Here is an 18,109-nt window from a genome sequence, read left to right on the forward strand (position 1 = left end):
GAATGCACAAGGATGCTTTAAAAGTTGTCCAGCAATCTGAGCAACAAGCTCACTTCTGCAAAACATGGCGACATCTGCTGACCACTGAACAGAGTTACAATCACATTTTTAAACGTAGTTAAGTCACGTCTTCTTTTTCTGACGTTTGTTTCTTATAATTCTGAAAACTGCTCATAATTTCTAATGTAAGAAGCTTGTCTGAGTAAAGATGTGTTAAACTCAGGACACCCAGCAGTTTACACATTTTGTGGTTACTTCTCTCAGGTAAAAAAAAAAAAACCTAAGTTCTTTCTTCTTTTTTCCTATCAACAATAAACAACATGATGCAGGGAACATTATCCCTGGAAACCTTGGTGGTGCACACATCATATTCTTTCAGGACTTTTTGTAACTGCTACAATCTAGTAAGACAAATATATGCAACCAAAGCATTAACAATTATTCCTGAATATGTCTTAGTTTATTGTTGTTGTTGTTGTTGTTGTTGTTATTTAATTCCCTTCTAAAGAGAGCGATAACCAGTAGGATAAACAGCAGTATAGAATAACACACTTTTACTTGCAGCCACTCTTTCTCCTTTGGTTTATTATTATGTTGATCAGCCCATTATATCATCTACTGTGCTTCATTATCAACTTTAGGATAAAACAAACATTTGTATTTACACTATTTTAGCTTTAGAAATTAATATAAAATAAAACAACAAATCATTTTTTGACTTCCAGTGTGTTTGCTTTCAGATGAAGCTGACATTGGACTTGCATGACAATTGGTGTTAAATCAGCCTATAACAAATGTCCCCGTTGAGCACACTTCATAATGCTTTTATCAGTCTGACAGAGCGCTTATTCTAATTAAATGTGCACACAAGTCAAACTGCGGTTATAGCATTGTGATCTTAATTCATGATGACATAATGTTATTATCTAACAATGTAAATCTGACTGACTGTGACTCATCTTTTCAGGAGTTTAAAGTTTTACTATCAAGAAGTTACTGCATGCATGCACGTGTTGGGAGTAAAATCAGTATGTATGCTGACACTGTAGAGTTATAAAAATGTAAGTTTTTGCTTTACTGCACTCATGTTCACTTCATTTGGCTGCTACTCGCCGTTATATTGTATAGTTTCTGCTTATTATATGTCTACACTCATGCACTTTAACTTATGTCAATACTGTCCATTCACGACTCTGTTTTTGCACATTTACATTCAATCTTCCATATTTAATCTTCCTATTTAAGACTAGTAATGCTTAGTTAAATCCTGGTTGTATATATTCACATTCTTTTTCACATTCACGGTTTTTATATTTTTAGTACTTATTTACCTTGTATTTAATATTATATTGTATTTAGATTTTGTGTTTTTTTACTCATATTGTGCGTTGGATAACCTGCTGCTGTAACGCCACAATTTCCCAGTTTAGGATCAATTAATTCAGGATCAAAAGTAATTCTATTCTATTCTATTACTACTTGCGCTTCAGAGGACAGCTGTATGGTTTCTTTCAATTAGAAATAAAAAAAAAAACTATGGTCAAGTTATCATTGAGAGCTCTCCACAACAGGATGCAAAGTCTTTCTGCACTCCTTTAACTACAAAATTGCAAATAATAAAAAAATAAAAAATCCTAACTTATTTGCAAGAACAACTCAGCCCTGAAGCGTCCAACCCCTGCGCTGCAGCGTGATTGGTGGACGAGGCGAGGATGGGCGGGAACATGGGCAGCAACCAGGAAGTGAAGTTAAATGACAGAGAGTATCACAGAGATGTTTACTTCAGTTCTGTCCAGTTCATTTTTTTTTTTTTTTTTTTTGGACCATAGGACTGACAGGGAGAACTGTTAGCGAAATCAACGAAAATGGAGACTGTGCGGAAACGAAGAGGCGGCGGTTTACATACCGACACTAGGTTTGTACCGTGATATTTACAGTCTGTGGTTTGGCTTTTGTTACCTTCTCGCAGCTGCTTAGTTTACACTGAAGGAAAGCAGTGAAAGTGAGGAAAGCGGTCGGACTAATGAAAGCGAAACAGTCAGCTGAATGAACTTTATTAGAGAGGATTTCAGTGCTGAAACACTCAAACCTTTGCCTGTGACATAAATAGATCCCTCTGCAGCCTGCAGCCTGCAGCCTGCCTGGTTATAACACCTTCTCTCCTGCAGTCAGTCTTTGGCATTCCCGCCCTCGGTCCCTCAGTCACATGAGTAACAAGTCCCAGTGTTGGATGACTTGGGGTCAAATAGGCTTCTCTGGGAGCTGCTGTTAAAAAGGATATATTATTGTGCCTGTTAAAACCATAAACTGTAAAAAAAAAAAAAAAAAAAAAAAAAGAAAGAAAGAAGAAGTCAAACCCTGAGGAGACTTTATCAGGGCTTTATTGGGCGGCAGTAGCTCAGTCTGTGGGGACTTGCGGACCAAATATGGAAGTTGGTCTGGTAGCTGGAGAGGTGTCAGATCACCTCCTGAGCACTGCCGAGGTGCCCCTGAGCAAGGCACCAAACCCCCTCCCCACCATCAGCTCAGGAGTGCCTGCTGTGGGCCGCTCCGTCTCTCCGGCTTCTCTCCCTTACTGCATGTCCATAGGATCCTGTTTGTGCGTGTGTGTGTATATTTCAGCCTATGTGCCTATGTGTCAGTGGATTTATGACTTACAGAGTGTATAAACTGAATAAAAGTAAATCTTAATCTTAGCTGTAGGTCTGTGGGAGATGATCAAATGGTTTTGGCATTTAAACATTTAATTAATCTAATATCAAGTGAAATGCTCCTGCTAAAATTGTCATGTCAAACTTATAAGAGTAACAGGGAAACGTGGTAATAAAAAAAGACTACAACACATAAAACAATACTTCAACGTAAAACGAGCTGCTACCAGCTGGAAAGGAGCACTAAAGAGTCACTCCATGGAAAACAAATCATACATGTTGCTTGACCCCTGTGACCACACTATTTATCATTCATCTGGGAGCCTTGTTATGCACTGCAACATTTCCACATTAATCAGATTTACTACCCCTATGGTTTAGTGATTTCCATGTTTCCATCTTTTTTTTACTCCATTATTTCTAATACATTTTATTAAATGGAAGTCTAGTTTGTCTGGTTAAATGAATGAAAAAGATTGGTTTTCATGCAGGCGTGGTGGAGGTTGACAACTCTATTACTAGTCCATGTTTCCTGTTGTTGAAGAGCACTCTTATGTCCTACTGTATTTGCATTGACAGCCAGGCAGGGCTGAAGAACCCAAAGTGTATTCAGCCTCACTTGTCCCTCTGTTGTCCGTGAACCATAGCGACTGTGTCCACAAGCAACAGGAAATTGCGCAGCTGCACGCAAAGCACCATAAGATGAATATGTCAGCATATCCAAATCTGACTGTGATTTAATAAAGTGCAAGAAGAAAAGAAAATCAGAACAGACAGCAAATCTGAGAGATAATGGTAATTATAAAGGGATTTACTCTGTATCTTGGAAGTCTTTGATAGTATTCATATACGAGGGGTTCCCAAACTTTGTCGCCTGTAACCCCCCCCCCCCCCCCAAAAGTAATGGCAAAACATCACAGCACTCGGTGGACTTACAATATTTAATAAACAGGTACACAAGTGATGTCTGTGTCTAGATCTCAGTTAATGACTATGGGTTTATTTTAGGTTGAACGACTGGTTTGTATATATTTTCACAATAATTGGTAAAAGCAATTTGACCCCCAGGGGGTCCCAAACCCCTCTTTGGGAACCACTGCGCTAGACTTTGTGTGTCCCTCTACTGTCGCACACTAATCTGCCTCGCACAGCACTTTGTTGCCTGTAATGTGAAGGAGGCCTTACACATGAAGTAGTAATAAAATAAAACCTATTTAAACCCACCAATTTCCTACGGTAGTAAAAAGCATAGTAAACCTTTCCTATTATTCCCAACATGCCCATTAACCTCAGCCTCTGTGGCGCCCTTTGCTTTTGTAATGTTTCTTCATTACAGTGAATTACAGTCACTGTTAATGTATGTTGACAGCACTCCTGCTGGTTTAAAGGAGGATTCCACGCAGCAGGAAAATCAGCGCTTCCACTTTGACCTGTGGTTCCTTCTGACGCTGCAGAACTGGATACTGGACTTTGGAAGACCTATAGTCATGGTAAGGAGACCCAGTGTATGTTTCTCATAATCTCTGTAGTGTGAAGGTTTTTAAAAAGCCTAAAAAGTAATAAAATGGATGATTACACCCCAGTCCATTTAACAGTAAATAAAACACCAGTAGTGTCTTTGTTATGTTTTAGATCATCCTTCCTCTGGAGTGGTTTCCTCTGAACAAGCCCAGTGCTGGAGACTATTTCCACATGGCCTACAATGTTATAACACCATTCTTAATGCTGAAGGTAAGTCCTTACAACAAAAAGTTGGTGCAAAAAAATCACACTACTACTGTACTACTGGTACACACTACTTGGTACTGTGCAAACGTCTTAGGCCCCCCACTAGCTTTGTTGATTTCACAAAGTTTTAAAGGCGTTATATGCGATTTTCCACACTTAAATGTAGCAGAAATCAAGTATATCCTCTGAAAATAACTCTGTGAGTCATGACTGTCTACAATGGGAGTAACACTTGAGTCCCACTGTCTGTGATGTTGTCCGAGCTTTCCGAGCCGTATCTAAACTCTGTTTACATCGCCGGGACGGCGGGCCGGCTCATCCCCTCGCGTATAAAAGTTGTTTAATTGAGGGACTAGAGAAAAGAATTACTCACTGCTTCATTGAATGTCACATAAGCGTTTAGAGATTCCATAAACCTGATCTATTCTTAAAATGTATAAGCCCAGCCCTGCTTCCCTGCTTCTCAAGGAAATACTCCTTCACACATCCACAAAGACCTGCTGTTTCTTGAATGTTGGCTACAATACAAGTTGACACTGACAAAACCTAAAAAAGAAGAAAAGAAGATGGAAATCAAGCATGGGACTGTGCTAGTAATCACAAACTAAAAGATACTTTAGATGTATTTGCTATTGACCCAGATTCCCAAAACTGTAACCATAATATCTACAAAGTAATAATAATTATAATAATATCTACCATACCTACAAAAGAATGGTCTTTCTCCTTCATTCAGCTGATAGAGCGCAGTCCCAAGCCGCTGCCTCGCTCAGCCATCTACCTGTGCATCATCACTTTTGTCATGGGAGCCAGCATCCACCTCGTGGGAGACTCCATCAACCACCGGCTCATCCTGAGCGGCTACCAGCTCCACCTGTCGGTCAGAGAGAACCCCATCATTAAAGACCTCAAACCTGCCACATTGGTAAATATCCACTATGTGTAGCTGTTCCCTGTTCATTTTTATTATTATTATTATTATTATTATTATTAATAAACCATTTCCAATTAGCAGTGATTTGCTAGTTGGTGGTGTGACTACTTTTACCTTACCGCCGCCAATTTTACAGAATCGTTATTTTATAGTTTGTGTTTACTGTTAACGTGTCGTAAAGTTAAATATCAAAACTCTGTTAGTGTTTCCCTCCCTGACTCTTAAGAGACAGCTCAGCGATGTTTACCATGCACACAGAACGTGTCAGTGTTTTCACGTGTTTGATCCAGCATAATCCATCCTGCTGTTAGGGAGCGCAGCTTGTTTTTCTCTCTGCAACAGCGCAGACAGTCATTTTTTTTTTTTTTTTTTTTTTTGCCACCCTGATCTCCTGTGTCAAAGTCAGGCGTCATAATTCTGACAATGATGTGGCTGTCAAAAGGATACAAATAATGTCAGGGGCAGGATAGATGGAGGCAGCTCTACCACAGTGAATGAATGCACAAACACGTTGTGTTCTTGTGAAGCTCTTGTTTGATTTAGCCCGAATGATCGGAAGGTCTTTTCGTTGCGCTTCCCTACTGCTTCCTGTAATGAACTGTCTCATGCACAGACGCAAACATATTCCTCCGAGAATTATGGTTAAGAACAGAAATGAATAAACATGTTTCCAAGTACTGAAATAAGATGATTCTAAAACATCTCCATATAATTGTTCAATTATTTGATATTTCCGCCTGTCCTCACTTCACCTCAGGACCAACATGGCCATATCTTGAGTGTGTTGTTCTCTGACTTTACTCCTGTCTAGAGATGCGATTCCCTTCCATTGTCATAACTGAGTGTAAGTGGTCCTTGAACAGTAGGTGGCACTGTTGCATAAGGCAGAGCAGAGGACCACAGCTCTTCCTTACCAATGCTGAAAAACAAACATTACACCGTGCCTTGTAAACATACCTGTTAATGACATGTTTATGATAATGCATGACAATTATAATGTGTCTGTTTATGTTACAGCTTTTTTATCCTTCCTTCACAGATTGACTCCTTTGAGCTGCTGTATTATTACGACGAACATCTGGGACACTTGATGTGGTATGTGTTTGTGATCCTTACAAGTGAAGGGCCTATAGATCACATATGTTGCATGGTAATTACTGTAACGTAGCAGCACACAGGAGGGGCCGCTTCGCTAAGAGCCACAGCTTGTTTAACCCCCGCTCTGTTCAAATTTGGATGGATAATCTGATCGTGCTTAACGGTGTGTCTTTAGAGAACACGATGCAAGAAACCAATTAAAAGAGTAAAGACCATAAAAACTGCAGCCAGTTATCAGTGTGCTGAAATCTGTGGCAATCTTCCTTTTCTAAATACGAAACTAATTTAATGATAAGAAGTCTGAGCAGGTCTGCACGTCAGATGTGTGAAATTCAGAGGGCTGACTGAGAAATGAGACTACAACATGTGGTGAAGGAGCAGGAGCAGATTTATTTATTTATTTATTTTAAAGCGGTGTACTTGGAGGGGGAATCTGTCTCCCCTCTTCTTTTTACTACACCTGGCTTTTTGTTTTATAGCACTCAGGTGGCACGATTGACAGATAACGCCCAAAACGTCTGCTTTTTATCAGGCATTGAACACATATACACAATATAGCAATAAGTAAGGTCTTTTACCTGCTTTTTGTAACATAACAATGAGTAAGGTCTTTTTTCCTGCTCTTTTGTAATGTTAACAGACAAAGAGTAAGGTATTTTACCTGCTTTTTGTAAAGTGTCTTGAGATAACACTTGTTATGAGTTGACGCTATACAAAATAAATTGAATTGAAATTGAATTGAAATTTGACTTTTAATTGGAGAATACTTCTGTGATGTTGGATTTGTGGTGATCCTGGAGTGGATTTGGTTTGACTATTGCACCTCAACACTCTTCACATATCTGCGATCAAGTCAAGGAATAAGAAAAAAACTCATAGAAAATACATGTCCATGAATGGCCTTTTACACCACTGTGTTTCTTTCATTAGCTTTTTCCATGCATTGACTCTTAAAAATTTCAAGAACGGCAAGAAGAAAAGACGAATGAAGCAGCATCATTACGTGCACAGGAATCATACCAGTCATGAAGCGATCGGATGATATACTGTAAACCTCATCATCCCCACTTTCACACTTTCCTGAATATGTCCTCCTGCATTTCCTCATCAGCTCACCCCAACTTCACGCTAAAAGTTCACTACTCGTAATCGTTTTGTATTGTAACATATCTTATTCCTGCACATGAGGAGGCGTATTGATGATGCAGCGCCTAACACAGCAACATCTTAAACTAGAAGTGCAGGATAGCATCGGCAGTAAGCAGCTGCAGAAAAATATTCAGACAAAGCCAAGAGAAGCGTAAGTTTTGACATGAGCATTGCACCTCAATCGGTGCATTTACAAGAGAGACGTACGGACAGTGGACCTGTCGCTCGCTCTCTCTCTCTCTCTCTCTCTCTCTGCTCTCTCTGCTCTCTCTTGGTTTTGCTGCGTCTTATTAACATGCCTCCCCACAGGAAGCCCCCTCGTGTGAGCTGCAAGTGAAACTTTGTTAAATGGAAATTTAGTTGTGTTGCACAGAGTCTCTGAAGCACAGGAAAAAAGCCTCTTTTGCAAATCTGTACCCATAGTTTGCAAATCCGTGCGCCAAACTGTGTGGACATGGTTTTGTAAACTGTGCACCGATTTGCTTTGGGTTTCTGTGCATACAGTTTACAAATCTGTGCGCTCGTGAGGTCCGGACATTATCAGTATCATGCAACGTATCAGTGCTCTCTCTCTCACTCTCTCGTGTGCACAGTAATTTTATGAATAAATAAAAAACTGTCAGAAATATAGTTTGGAAGCCAAAAATATACCTTGGCCGTCTAGGTATCATCTAATTGTGGAAAACACTGATCTGTTTTTGTTCTAGGTATATCCCTTTCTTCATCATTCTGTTCATCTACTTCACCGGCTGCTTCACCAAGGCTGAAAAACACAAGAAGATTCCCATCTCTGGTTGGCTGTTGCTGGGACCCAGCTCACTCTACTATTGGTCAGTCGCTTTTTTACATCTGAAAGCCTTCTGTTTGGTTTCCCTGTATGTACAAAAATGTTTTTAAGGGCACAAAATCTTTAAAGTGAATGCATCAATCTCTGAGGTAGCATGACTGTATGAAACACAGAACAGGAACATTGAAAAGTGGTCTTGGGTATTATTTTAGAGATTATTTTAGAGATCTCTCCCCCGGTCCAATACATAAGCTGTTTAAGAAGTATGTTTACTGAGTTTTGATTAGTTTTGTAAGCTAAAGACAGCTAATTAAATTCTGTGTGCAAAGCCTCACGAGCAACAATAACTGATGTAAAGAGAAGAGAAAAACAATTAATTCATAAAAAAGACAAAAAGCTAAAGACAAAGCTTTAGATAAAATAATGGCAGGATAAACACAATTACATGAAATGTGTCAAGCTATTTGACATTCCCTCAAATCATTCTGACATCCATCATTAAATTAACTAGTTGTTGGTAATTCTGTATAAGGTATGACTGTGGAGGAGAACATTTTAGACTGAGCATTTCCCTCTTTTGTAAAATGATGGACAGTAAACAACAAGTTTGACAACCAAAATCAAACTTTGACAAAAATAATTTAAATAACCTTGTTTTCTGGCAGGATCCAATTATTGTCTGGAAAGTTGTACTTTGTGAATACAACCTGAAAATATTGATAAAAAGACTCTTTTATTTTCAAATTCACTTTGTGCAGACTTTTAAATCAAGGATAGAAGCGCTGACAGAAAAATAGCAAAGGTGCGTTTATTGAAAAGCAAGGACGTTCTATTTGAAGTTTAACTTTGAATGTATTTTCTCACTAAATCATGCAGCAGTTTGTTCAGTTCGTGATTCTCTCCGTTCATCTCTTACTTTCTTTCATGTCTTTAAGGTACCTGGTCACTGAGGGACAAATCACTGAACTTTTCCTCCTCACCTTTCTCGCCATGGTTGTCATGGCGATTCACCAAAAGCGCAAAGGCCTCGGCCTGGACAGCAACGGCCTGTTCCTGTTCTACAGCTTCAGCTTCACTGTGCTCCTGGTGGGCCTGTGGGTGGTCTATCTGTGGGAAGACCCAGTGCTACGAAACAAGTACCCTGGACTGATTTATGTGCCAGAACCCTGGTCCTACTACACCTTACATATCAAGAAGAACCACTGAATTACATCTGTACAGGTCTGGATACATTTCATTTATAGGAAGATTTAAAAAAAAAAAAAAAAAGCCCTGACACAGAACCTCTTTTGTATGACCTGAACAATCCTTCTGACTGATATAGAGGCTACACTTGGAATAACTTACAGTCAGTGGAAATTGATGTGCACCACCTCTTGATCAAAGGTTCTGCTGCATTATTTAGTGCTATATTGATACACATAGACATGACCAGTTTTGTTTTGTGACGCTTGTTGAAATGTTGCCCTGTTTGTCTGACTTTGCAGAATTGATGCAGCTACCTGGATCTTAGGACATGAGACCTGAAACTCTTGCACCTTTCAGCAATGAACTCCTCACATTTTCTAACTTCAGGACATCCAGCGTGAGACATTTCCAGGAATTGCCTTTCAGACATGTACATCACTGTAGGAGATTGTAAATGTCAGTCTGATAAAGTAGGGCCGAATGGACTCAGACATTCACACCTGCATCCTTCCTGGACAATGTGGAGACATCGTCAGGATTGCATTATATGTGTGAACCAATCAGCCTTCTCACTGTTCATATCACTTCCGAAAACGTTCTGATTCTAAGATTGCTAAAAAATTCTGCTGTCGTCTGAATCAGAGTTGATCTTTCATAACCAAACTCGAAGTGAAGATATGTGCGTATATTCACTGAAAATAAGAAAGTGATCTTACCTCACTTCAGAATCCAGCCAAAAGTAAGTGACCGCCACAAAGTCGATCCTTCAAACCTCAGAAGAGAAACATGTTGATTTTAAATAAAATTATAGTAAACCTGCTTCTTTCTGGCCTATTGAAACAAAAGAGGAAGAAAGTGATTCCTGACGCTTAATCTGAAAACACTGTTGAACCTGGAGATTCAGAAATTTAAATTACATCAATAAAGATTGACGTTATGGGGTACCTTTAAAAGTAATTAATAAAAATAAAATTAAAAACATTCAATTAAGACACAAAGAAGATATGATCATCCAAAGTCAGAAGTCTGATGCATACCAGACTGAGCAGTTATACATAAACAACAGTTATTTCAAATAAAGTCTATAAAACATGATTAAAGGATGACTTCAACCCAGAATACTTCTGGACGTCTTTAAAGCACTAAACGTGTACGCTTTAACAGTTATTGGGGAAATAAATGTAGTTATTACCAAGACATGATAACTGTGAACAATTACATTTCCTGATGTGTTCATGGTTCTGTTAGATAAAGAAGTTCCTTCAGTGCTGCTCGTCTGACGTGACGTGTTTATGTATTGTAAACCTTTGCAGTCTACTTCACTGATGCTTTTACTTTACTTTTACTTCATGCAGAATGTCGAGGAAACATGCAGAGACTTTTGAGAAACACATTTTGAATGAAAGCAGAACTGAACTAATACACTGTATGTTTGATAAAAGGTCACATATTATCCTCCTTTTCAAGTTTGAATAAGTGCCGATCCCGAAAACATGTCTGTGAAGTATCTTGTTAAAATCCTCTCCGGGGCGCTGGTGGCGCAGTGGTTAGTGCGCGCCCCTTGTATGGAGGCTATGGTCTTCCAAGCAGGCGGCCCAGGTTCAAATCCAGCCTGTCATTCCCTACTCTCTCTCCCTGATTTCTGACTCTATCCACTAACCTATCTCTCAATTAAAGGCACAAAAAGCCCTAAAATAAATCTTTAAAAAGTCCTTTCTGATCCTGTATTTTCTCATGCCTTTAAACCCCTCTATTTCATACATATATATTTACATTTTCTGTAAAGTGGAGCAGGCAAAAGACAGAGAGGATTTACTTTTCTCATAATTGGGGGGTCTGTAGAGAGACTATGGACACATTGGAGTGTTCGAAAAACATGGGGAAGAGTATTTTTCATGTTATAATATGGGACCTTTTAAAGTTATTGTTCTTAATGTGAAGTTGTCATGGTTACTGTTTTGAACAGTATTGTTCTTTGTTTAAAATGACATTGTTGCTGATGAAATACTGATGATTTCTTTATGCGTTCCATTTAAACTGAATAAAAACGTTGAAATAACCTTCTACTTCCTGGTTATTACACAGATTATTACTGTTATTACTTTCGCAATTTAACTTTCTGCATAAATAACAAACTATTTATTTTTTATTACAAGTCACTGTATCATACTGTGATAGACTGGAGATAATCGGCCCCGTCCTTTTACTTGAGGAGCAGAAAAGGAAAAGGACAATGCAGCACTGAGGATCTGGTATCTGTGTAACCATAGCAACACATATTAAATTACGCTGAGGATTACAGGTGGTGGACTTTAAACAGGGGTGGAGGAACAGGTGACGTTGCTGAGAGAGAAAATAGTCTCCTTCCTGGAACGAAACAAAGCAACTACGACAATGGTAAGAGCAAGAAAGCCTCATTGTTGAGGCATGTTCATGTATTTTCTTTGATAACTGCAATTTTTTTATGTACTTATCTTCCATGTGACGTCTTTCTGTTACCACCCTGCAGGCGAAATTCTTCACACCAGCTCAAATCAACGGTAAGAGTACGCCACAGCACTGCATGTTGGTTCCCTTTCAAACAAATGACTTGGGCCTCTGTGTATGAAACATATTTCTTATATTTCCACATGAGCTGTAAGTGTATGTTTCAGTAATAAATACAAGGTTGTTAAAGTCTGATTTTGTTTAGTCTCATTTATTCCTCTGGAGTAATGCCAGTACATTTTTTGTGTGTAAATTATAAACTTTATTTACAATTCTTTGTTTCCTGAGTTATATACCGGAATGATCTTTGCTGATTATAAACAATAATTGTCATTTTTTGCTTTTAGAGTTCAAGGAGTGCTTCTCCCTTTACGACAAGAAGCAAAAGGGAAAGATTGACGCCAAAGATCTGATCACAGTTATGCGCTGTCTGGGTACAAGCCCCACGTTTGGTGAAATCGAAAGACATCTGCAAGTTCACAAAATTGGTAACATACAACTTAAAGTCGATCTCATTTGAGCATTTTAAGATTAAGAAAAACATGTTCAGGACGACGGTAGTTAAAGAAGTCATAAGATAAGTTGCACTGAAAGTCTTTGGGTAAAACTGTTCAGGCAGTTTTTTTAACACATTGCTGTGCAGCACAGACAAAGATTCAGAAACTCTTCATGCTGGATCAGGAGCTGGAGTTTGTCAATGTGTGATTGTTATTTAGATTTTGTTTTGAGGACTAAGAACATTAGGATTGGGTCAAATCTTTAGAATAAATTATGTTGCCATGTAGGTTTTTTTTTTTTTACAAACAATGGAATCAGTCTTCTTTATTGGTGCAAAAACAATGAACACATCAGAAGAATAAAGTAGAGCCCGACGATTAATACCGCAAATATTACTAGATCTATTCACCAATCAAATATAATTTCATTTGAGCATCAATGTATTACACTAGCTTGTCTTCCTGGCTGTCACCAGCTGAGTGTCCTATATGTATTACAAATAGCATTATCAACCCTCCAAAGTTTCAAGCGGTGATGCATGCGATGTCTTCATGATATATCTTTTCCAGTAAGAGTTTGATAACTGCATTTGAGGGAGCAACGCAATAATTGTTCATATCTTTATCAATGTATCTCTACAGATCGAATATAGATCTTAGAAAGATATCGGCATCACATTTTTTTTCTCTCCCCAACATCTATATCGACCCCAAAAATCACATATCGGCAGTCTTTCTACTGTCAAAGGACTTACATAGAAAAAGATCAATGATATCAACTTGAAGGCGCTTGAAAAAAAAGATAAGCGAAATATAAAGTGCTATAATAACAATAATAGAGAACTGTAGTTTTGCGTGTTAAAAAATAATACATTCTGATGTGTTCTTCATATAGGTTGTAGTCAAACGTGTCTCATAGCTTTATAATGTTAGCAACATACGATCAACACCCTCCAAATGTATACTGACAAATTACACAAAAAAATATTTAAATCAAAAAGGGAAAAGCAATAAGAAGTTCTATTGTATTTTTTTTTACACTTGTTTAATCCAGTTATGTCAATTGGTGTATTTATGACTGATTGTGCCACTTCACCTTTTAGAAAAGAAAGGAGAGCTGGACTTCTCTACCTTCCTGACAATGATGCACAGACAGATGCAACAGGAAGACCCCAAAGCAGAAATCCTGGAGGCCTTGAGGATGACAGATAAGCAGAAGAAAGGATACATCCAGGCGTCCGAGCTGCGGGCCAAGCTCACCATGCTAGGAGAGAAACTCACAAACAAAGAAGGTAAAATAAAAAACCACCACACAACCTCAACCTGAGAAACTCTCATGACTCTGTGAGCCCCCACAGCAATCCTCTGTAGCTCAATACTGCTGAGAGTCTGACTTTATAATTCAGCACAGAATCACATTTGGAATGACCAGCTGCTTCCCTTAATTCCAGGGAGCTGGATATCCCTTAACATCCAGCTCCCTTGATACAGAATCAAAGTGCTGCAAGACTTTGGTTAACTCAAACACATCTGAATATCTTAAAAATAAGAATTCACTGCTAACAAACTGCAAGCTAATGTTTAAGTTGCTCCGTTGGATACATCTGTTCTCCCTCCTGGTTGGACAGATTTCTGTTCCAGTCGTATTCAGGTCGGGACAAACACAACCATTTATATAATTTGAGACTGGTATTAAATGTTGTCTTCCTGAGGCATGTGGTAAACAACCAGTATGCCCCCCCTTCCACTGATGTGGATCCATATTAATCTGCTATTGCACTATTGTATGATGAATTGTGTTTTATCTTGAACTAGAAGCAATATTAAATGAATGTATAAAGTAGCTATCTAGCCTTTAAAGCGAATACTTTTATTATAATTTGGTCATATAGGGCATTTTATAAGCAGGAGTCATTTTTCTAGAGTTACAGCAATATTTAAGATGCAGTTGATTCTGTACTTGTCTGACATCATCATTCACAAAGATTTAATGTGCAGGGATTAAAGTAATGCCAAAACATCAAAATAGTTTTGGATGACATTAACAACAAAAGACAGTTTCTTTGAAGACGTCCTGCTGGGTGACTGATATCCACTAAGATTTCTGGAGTTGTTTTTTATATATATATAAAAAACAACCCCAGAAATCTTATATAATCTATATATTTTTTTTTACTAAAGCTGAGCTTAGCCATGAATACAGTAAATGGCGTCACATAAACATAAAGCTATAATTCAACCGTCAGTCTCGTCCATTTAAATGTGACATACTCATATTTGAAAGGAGCTTGGGTTTTTCCCAGGAGGGAGACTTCCATGAAGAGGTTGGATTAAGAATTACTGAAGCTGATTTTGACATTGCTGTACTAAAAGAGTTGACAAAAGTGCTCTGAAGCCGCTCAGCTCTTAACTTTAGAAACTCTCACATTTGCTGCGCTCACACTCCATTGTGAAGGTTTTGACAGTCAAGCCTCCCACGGGCAGGGACCAGCTAACCCCAAACTGTGCCAGACTGCAGTTCCAAATAGTCAAAGGAGATGAATGCTTTTTCAGGCAGCACACTTCCTCGTCAAGTTCACTGTTGATGTGGCTTTCCGTTGTTGATGATATGTTCGATGGTGAAGAAATTCGCCGTTGAGACTGACTTGCTTTTCAACAAAATGATTTATTAACAAGTTGCAGAATCACTGAACACGTCTGCCCAGGAGAGTCAAGAAGCCAATAATGATCTCTCTCGAACATACATTGAGAGTGCTATTTATACATAATGTCACAGGACACTTGAGGACATCTGTTTTCTGTCCTTGGGTATCTCTCTGGCCTTGTTTACCTTCCACTGTGGAAGATCCTTATCTTAGATTTAGGCATTCCCTGGCAAGTCATCACGCATCCTGCCAACAACACCTCTGGGCAAACAGTCAACTGGAAGGGGACTCCTCTTATCAGATACAAATTCTTTCCAGATGTGTGCAGTATACAACTTAAAGAACAGTATAATATCTCTGTCCTAGATATTTAAGACACTTCACTGTAAAATGTATTTTCTCTGCTTTTTTTTGTTGTCTAGTGGATGAGCTCTTCAAAGAGGCACACATCAAGTCAAACGGGGTTATCAAGTACGAGGAGTTCACGCAGATGGTGACGCTGCCACCTGTTGATTACTGAAACTCATGGATATAAAAACAGCTGCAATGATGGAGAACTGACCTGAAATACACTGAGCACACACATGATAGAAAAACTGTGACGCACTGCTATTAAACTATAATAAAACAAACACTATATGGTATGGTTGAGCACCTTATGTGAAAGCCTGAACATCCACCATAATGCATTATTTAGATAGAATATCCTGTTTGATCTTTAATGCATGGACTTCTCATCTGTTGAACTATAAAAAAAAAAACCTTCATGCTGCTTCTTCGTATGGCGCTCTCAACTTTCCACTCATCAGTATTTAGTTGAATCTGTCCTAAACTGTGAGCATGGAGTTTTATTAATTTTATTACCTGACTAGAAATCACATTTTTTAACACCCTTTTCAAATCCCTCAACCATATCTTTTTAGTATATTGAGAGACAAAGCATTCACAATTTTCATGTATTTTCACATCTGTTCAAATTGAACTACATAGGCGCCTTACATTTTGCAAGATTTACAAGTTTAGTTCCAAAGTAAAAAGCACAGTATATAAATATCATGTGATGACACATAAATGAGAAAGAAATGTATAACACACAACATATATCATCACTGATAAAGAAATGAGCAACACTTTATCAATATGTCATTTTTTTTGTGGTTTATGAACAGTTCATTTAGATAACATTTTCAATGGGGGTTTGTTTGTGTAGAGATTGAAATAATGCATCCCTGTGAAGATATCAGCAACAACCTTAATCTATTTCAGAAACCCAATCTAGTGTATTTCAGTATTATTATAATAGAATCGGCTAATAAAAAGACTCTTGATATTGTGCTTGAATCTTTAAATGAAAAAATGTAACTTTTGCTGCTTTGCTAAAGTGCTCATGATGGATCAAGTCGGGTTTTTGTAGCATAACAAAGAGTAAGGTCTTTTTACCTGCTCTTTTGTAATATTAAAAAACAAAGAGTAAGGTCTTTTAACTTTTGCTTTTTGGAAAGTGTCTCGAGATAACACTTGTTATGAGTTGACGCAAAAAATAAAAAGATTGATTGAATGATTGAATCAGTTTCCATAATTCCGCTACAAAGCCCTCCATAACCTGGCTCCTCATCCACCAGCACACTCCCACCCATACTCTCAGACCTCCTGTCCCCCCCCTCATCTTAGTTATATTTCAAAGTGTGCATAATCCCTTCTGTCAAAAATCATCAGACTTTCTGTGTGGGAATAAGTTCATTAATTAAAAGTGAATGCATCATCCAATTACCGTGCAATAGCAATCAATTATAGCCCTGCCGGCTAGGACTGGCACACTGATTGTGTAAGCTGGTCTCAGATTCTCCTTCAAAAGGTCCCCCTTTCCCCCGGGAGTTCATTAGTGAGACATTTTCCAAACTCACCCGTGTAATGCTGCTGTTGCCCATGCAGCTTGTATGCAGACTCTTTGTCTGGCACCTTAATTTAGCCTCAGTCTTTCTTGCTTGTTAATGGAGAAGAGTTAGCATGACAGCTCAGCTCAATCTGTGACCTCATCATTCAGTCACATCATATTTCCTTGTCCTCTAACCGCGGAGCAAAAGCAATTAGTGCTTTTATATCTGTCATCCCGCAGCAGTTCTTTAAATACACTGGCATGGTGTAACTGTTTTTTTTCCCCCCTAATATGATCAAATCTTTGCCTGAAAGCAACATCTGAAATCCCAAGCTGTGCAACCACTTTCTGCTGGATCAAAAATGAAATCTGTTGTGCACTCGTTCCAGCTGTAGGAGAAGTTCAGTCCAGCTACAAATTAACTGGAGACCCCACAATACAGAACATATCACAATAACAAAGCTATTTCTGAATAATTGGATTTTTGTTTTCTTATTATAAATTCGCCCACTATTATGAGAAAATAAATTATGGTTGTAGAATAACAAAATAATTACCTTGTTACCTTGAGATAATTTATTTAACAATACCAATTTTAATCATGGCCTCTCTCAACCTCTCATGTGGAAAGACACTTATTTTCTTCTTCTGTGAGCAGAAGGACATCTGCAGGTAGTACCTGTTGCTGGATAACAGGTGAAGCGGGCCTTTTTCTGATTTATACCAGTATAACCGCGCCAAGCATACTGCAAAATAACCGACAACTGGCAGTCATACTACATACTACTGTTGAACTCAGTATGCAGTATGCAGTTTATCTAATGCATACTGATTTAGATAGTAGTATGTAGTAGGCGGTTTCGAAAACATCCAATGTGTTCAAATCGTCAATGTGAGTGCAGAGTGCAAAGGTCACACATACAGCTTGTGTGTAGCTAAGGAAACTTAAAAGAAGTTAGTCATATTATTATATTATGTATCCGTCAATCAAAAATAGAGAAGGAAGAGGATACATATGATGTATAGCTGCATTAAAGCAAATCACACAGAACAGCATGGACACTACATC

General features: G+C 38.4%; 2 protein-coding genes across 3 annotated transcripts; both read left to right on the top strand.

The window, feature by feature from the left end:
* The first annotated feature begins 1,738 nt into the window (after positions 1-1,738).
* cln6a (CLN6 transmembrane ER protein a) lies at positions 1,739-11,601 on the top strand. 2 transcript variants are annotated; one of them, XM_020637685.3, is made up of 8 exons: positions 1,739-1,915; positions 4,021-4,141; positions 4,284-4,382; positions 5,116-5,304; positions 6,353-6,408; positions 8,268-8,390; positions 9,283-9,568; positions 9,835-11,601. In XM_020637685.3, the coding sequence occupies exons 1-7, from the start codon at positions 1,866-1,868 to the stop codon at positions 9,551-9,553; spliced, it is 909 nt and encodes a 302-aa protein (XP_020493341.2). In that variant the 5' UTR covers positions 1,739-1,865; the 3' UTR covers positions 9,554-9,568; positions 9,835-11,601. The 2 variants fall into 2 exon arrangements, with proteins under 2 accessions (XP_020493341.2, XP_020493342.2); XM_020637686.3 differs by having other exon boundaries at positions 1,770-1,915; positions 4,040-4,141.
* Positions 11,602-11,810: 209 nt separating this feature from the next.
* Positions 11,811-16,499, top strand: calml4a (calmodulin-like 4a). The gene is made up of 5 exons (XM_020637651.3): positions 11,811-11,932; positions 12,045-12,075; positions 12,370-12,510; positions 13,623-13,811; positions 15,587-16,499. Exons 1-5 carry the CDS (start codon positions 11,930-11,932, stop codon positions 15,682-15,684), a joined length of 462 nt encoding a protein of 153 aa, XP_020493307.1. The 5' UTR covers positions 11,811-11,929; the 3' UTR covers positions 15,685-16,499.
* The last annotated feature ends 1,610 nt before the right edge of the window (positions 16,500-18,109 follow it).

Source organism: Labrus bergylta, chromosome 3 (genome assembly GCF_963930695.1).
Source record: "Labrus bergylta chromosome 3, fLabBer1.1, whole genome shotgun sequence".
Taxonomy (NCBI): Eukaryota; Metazoa; Chordata; class Actinopteri; order Labriformes; family Labridae; genus Labrus; species Labrus bergylta.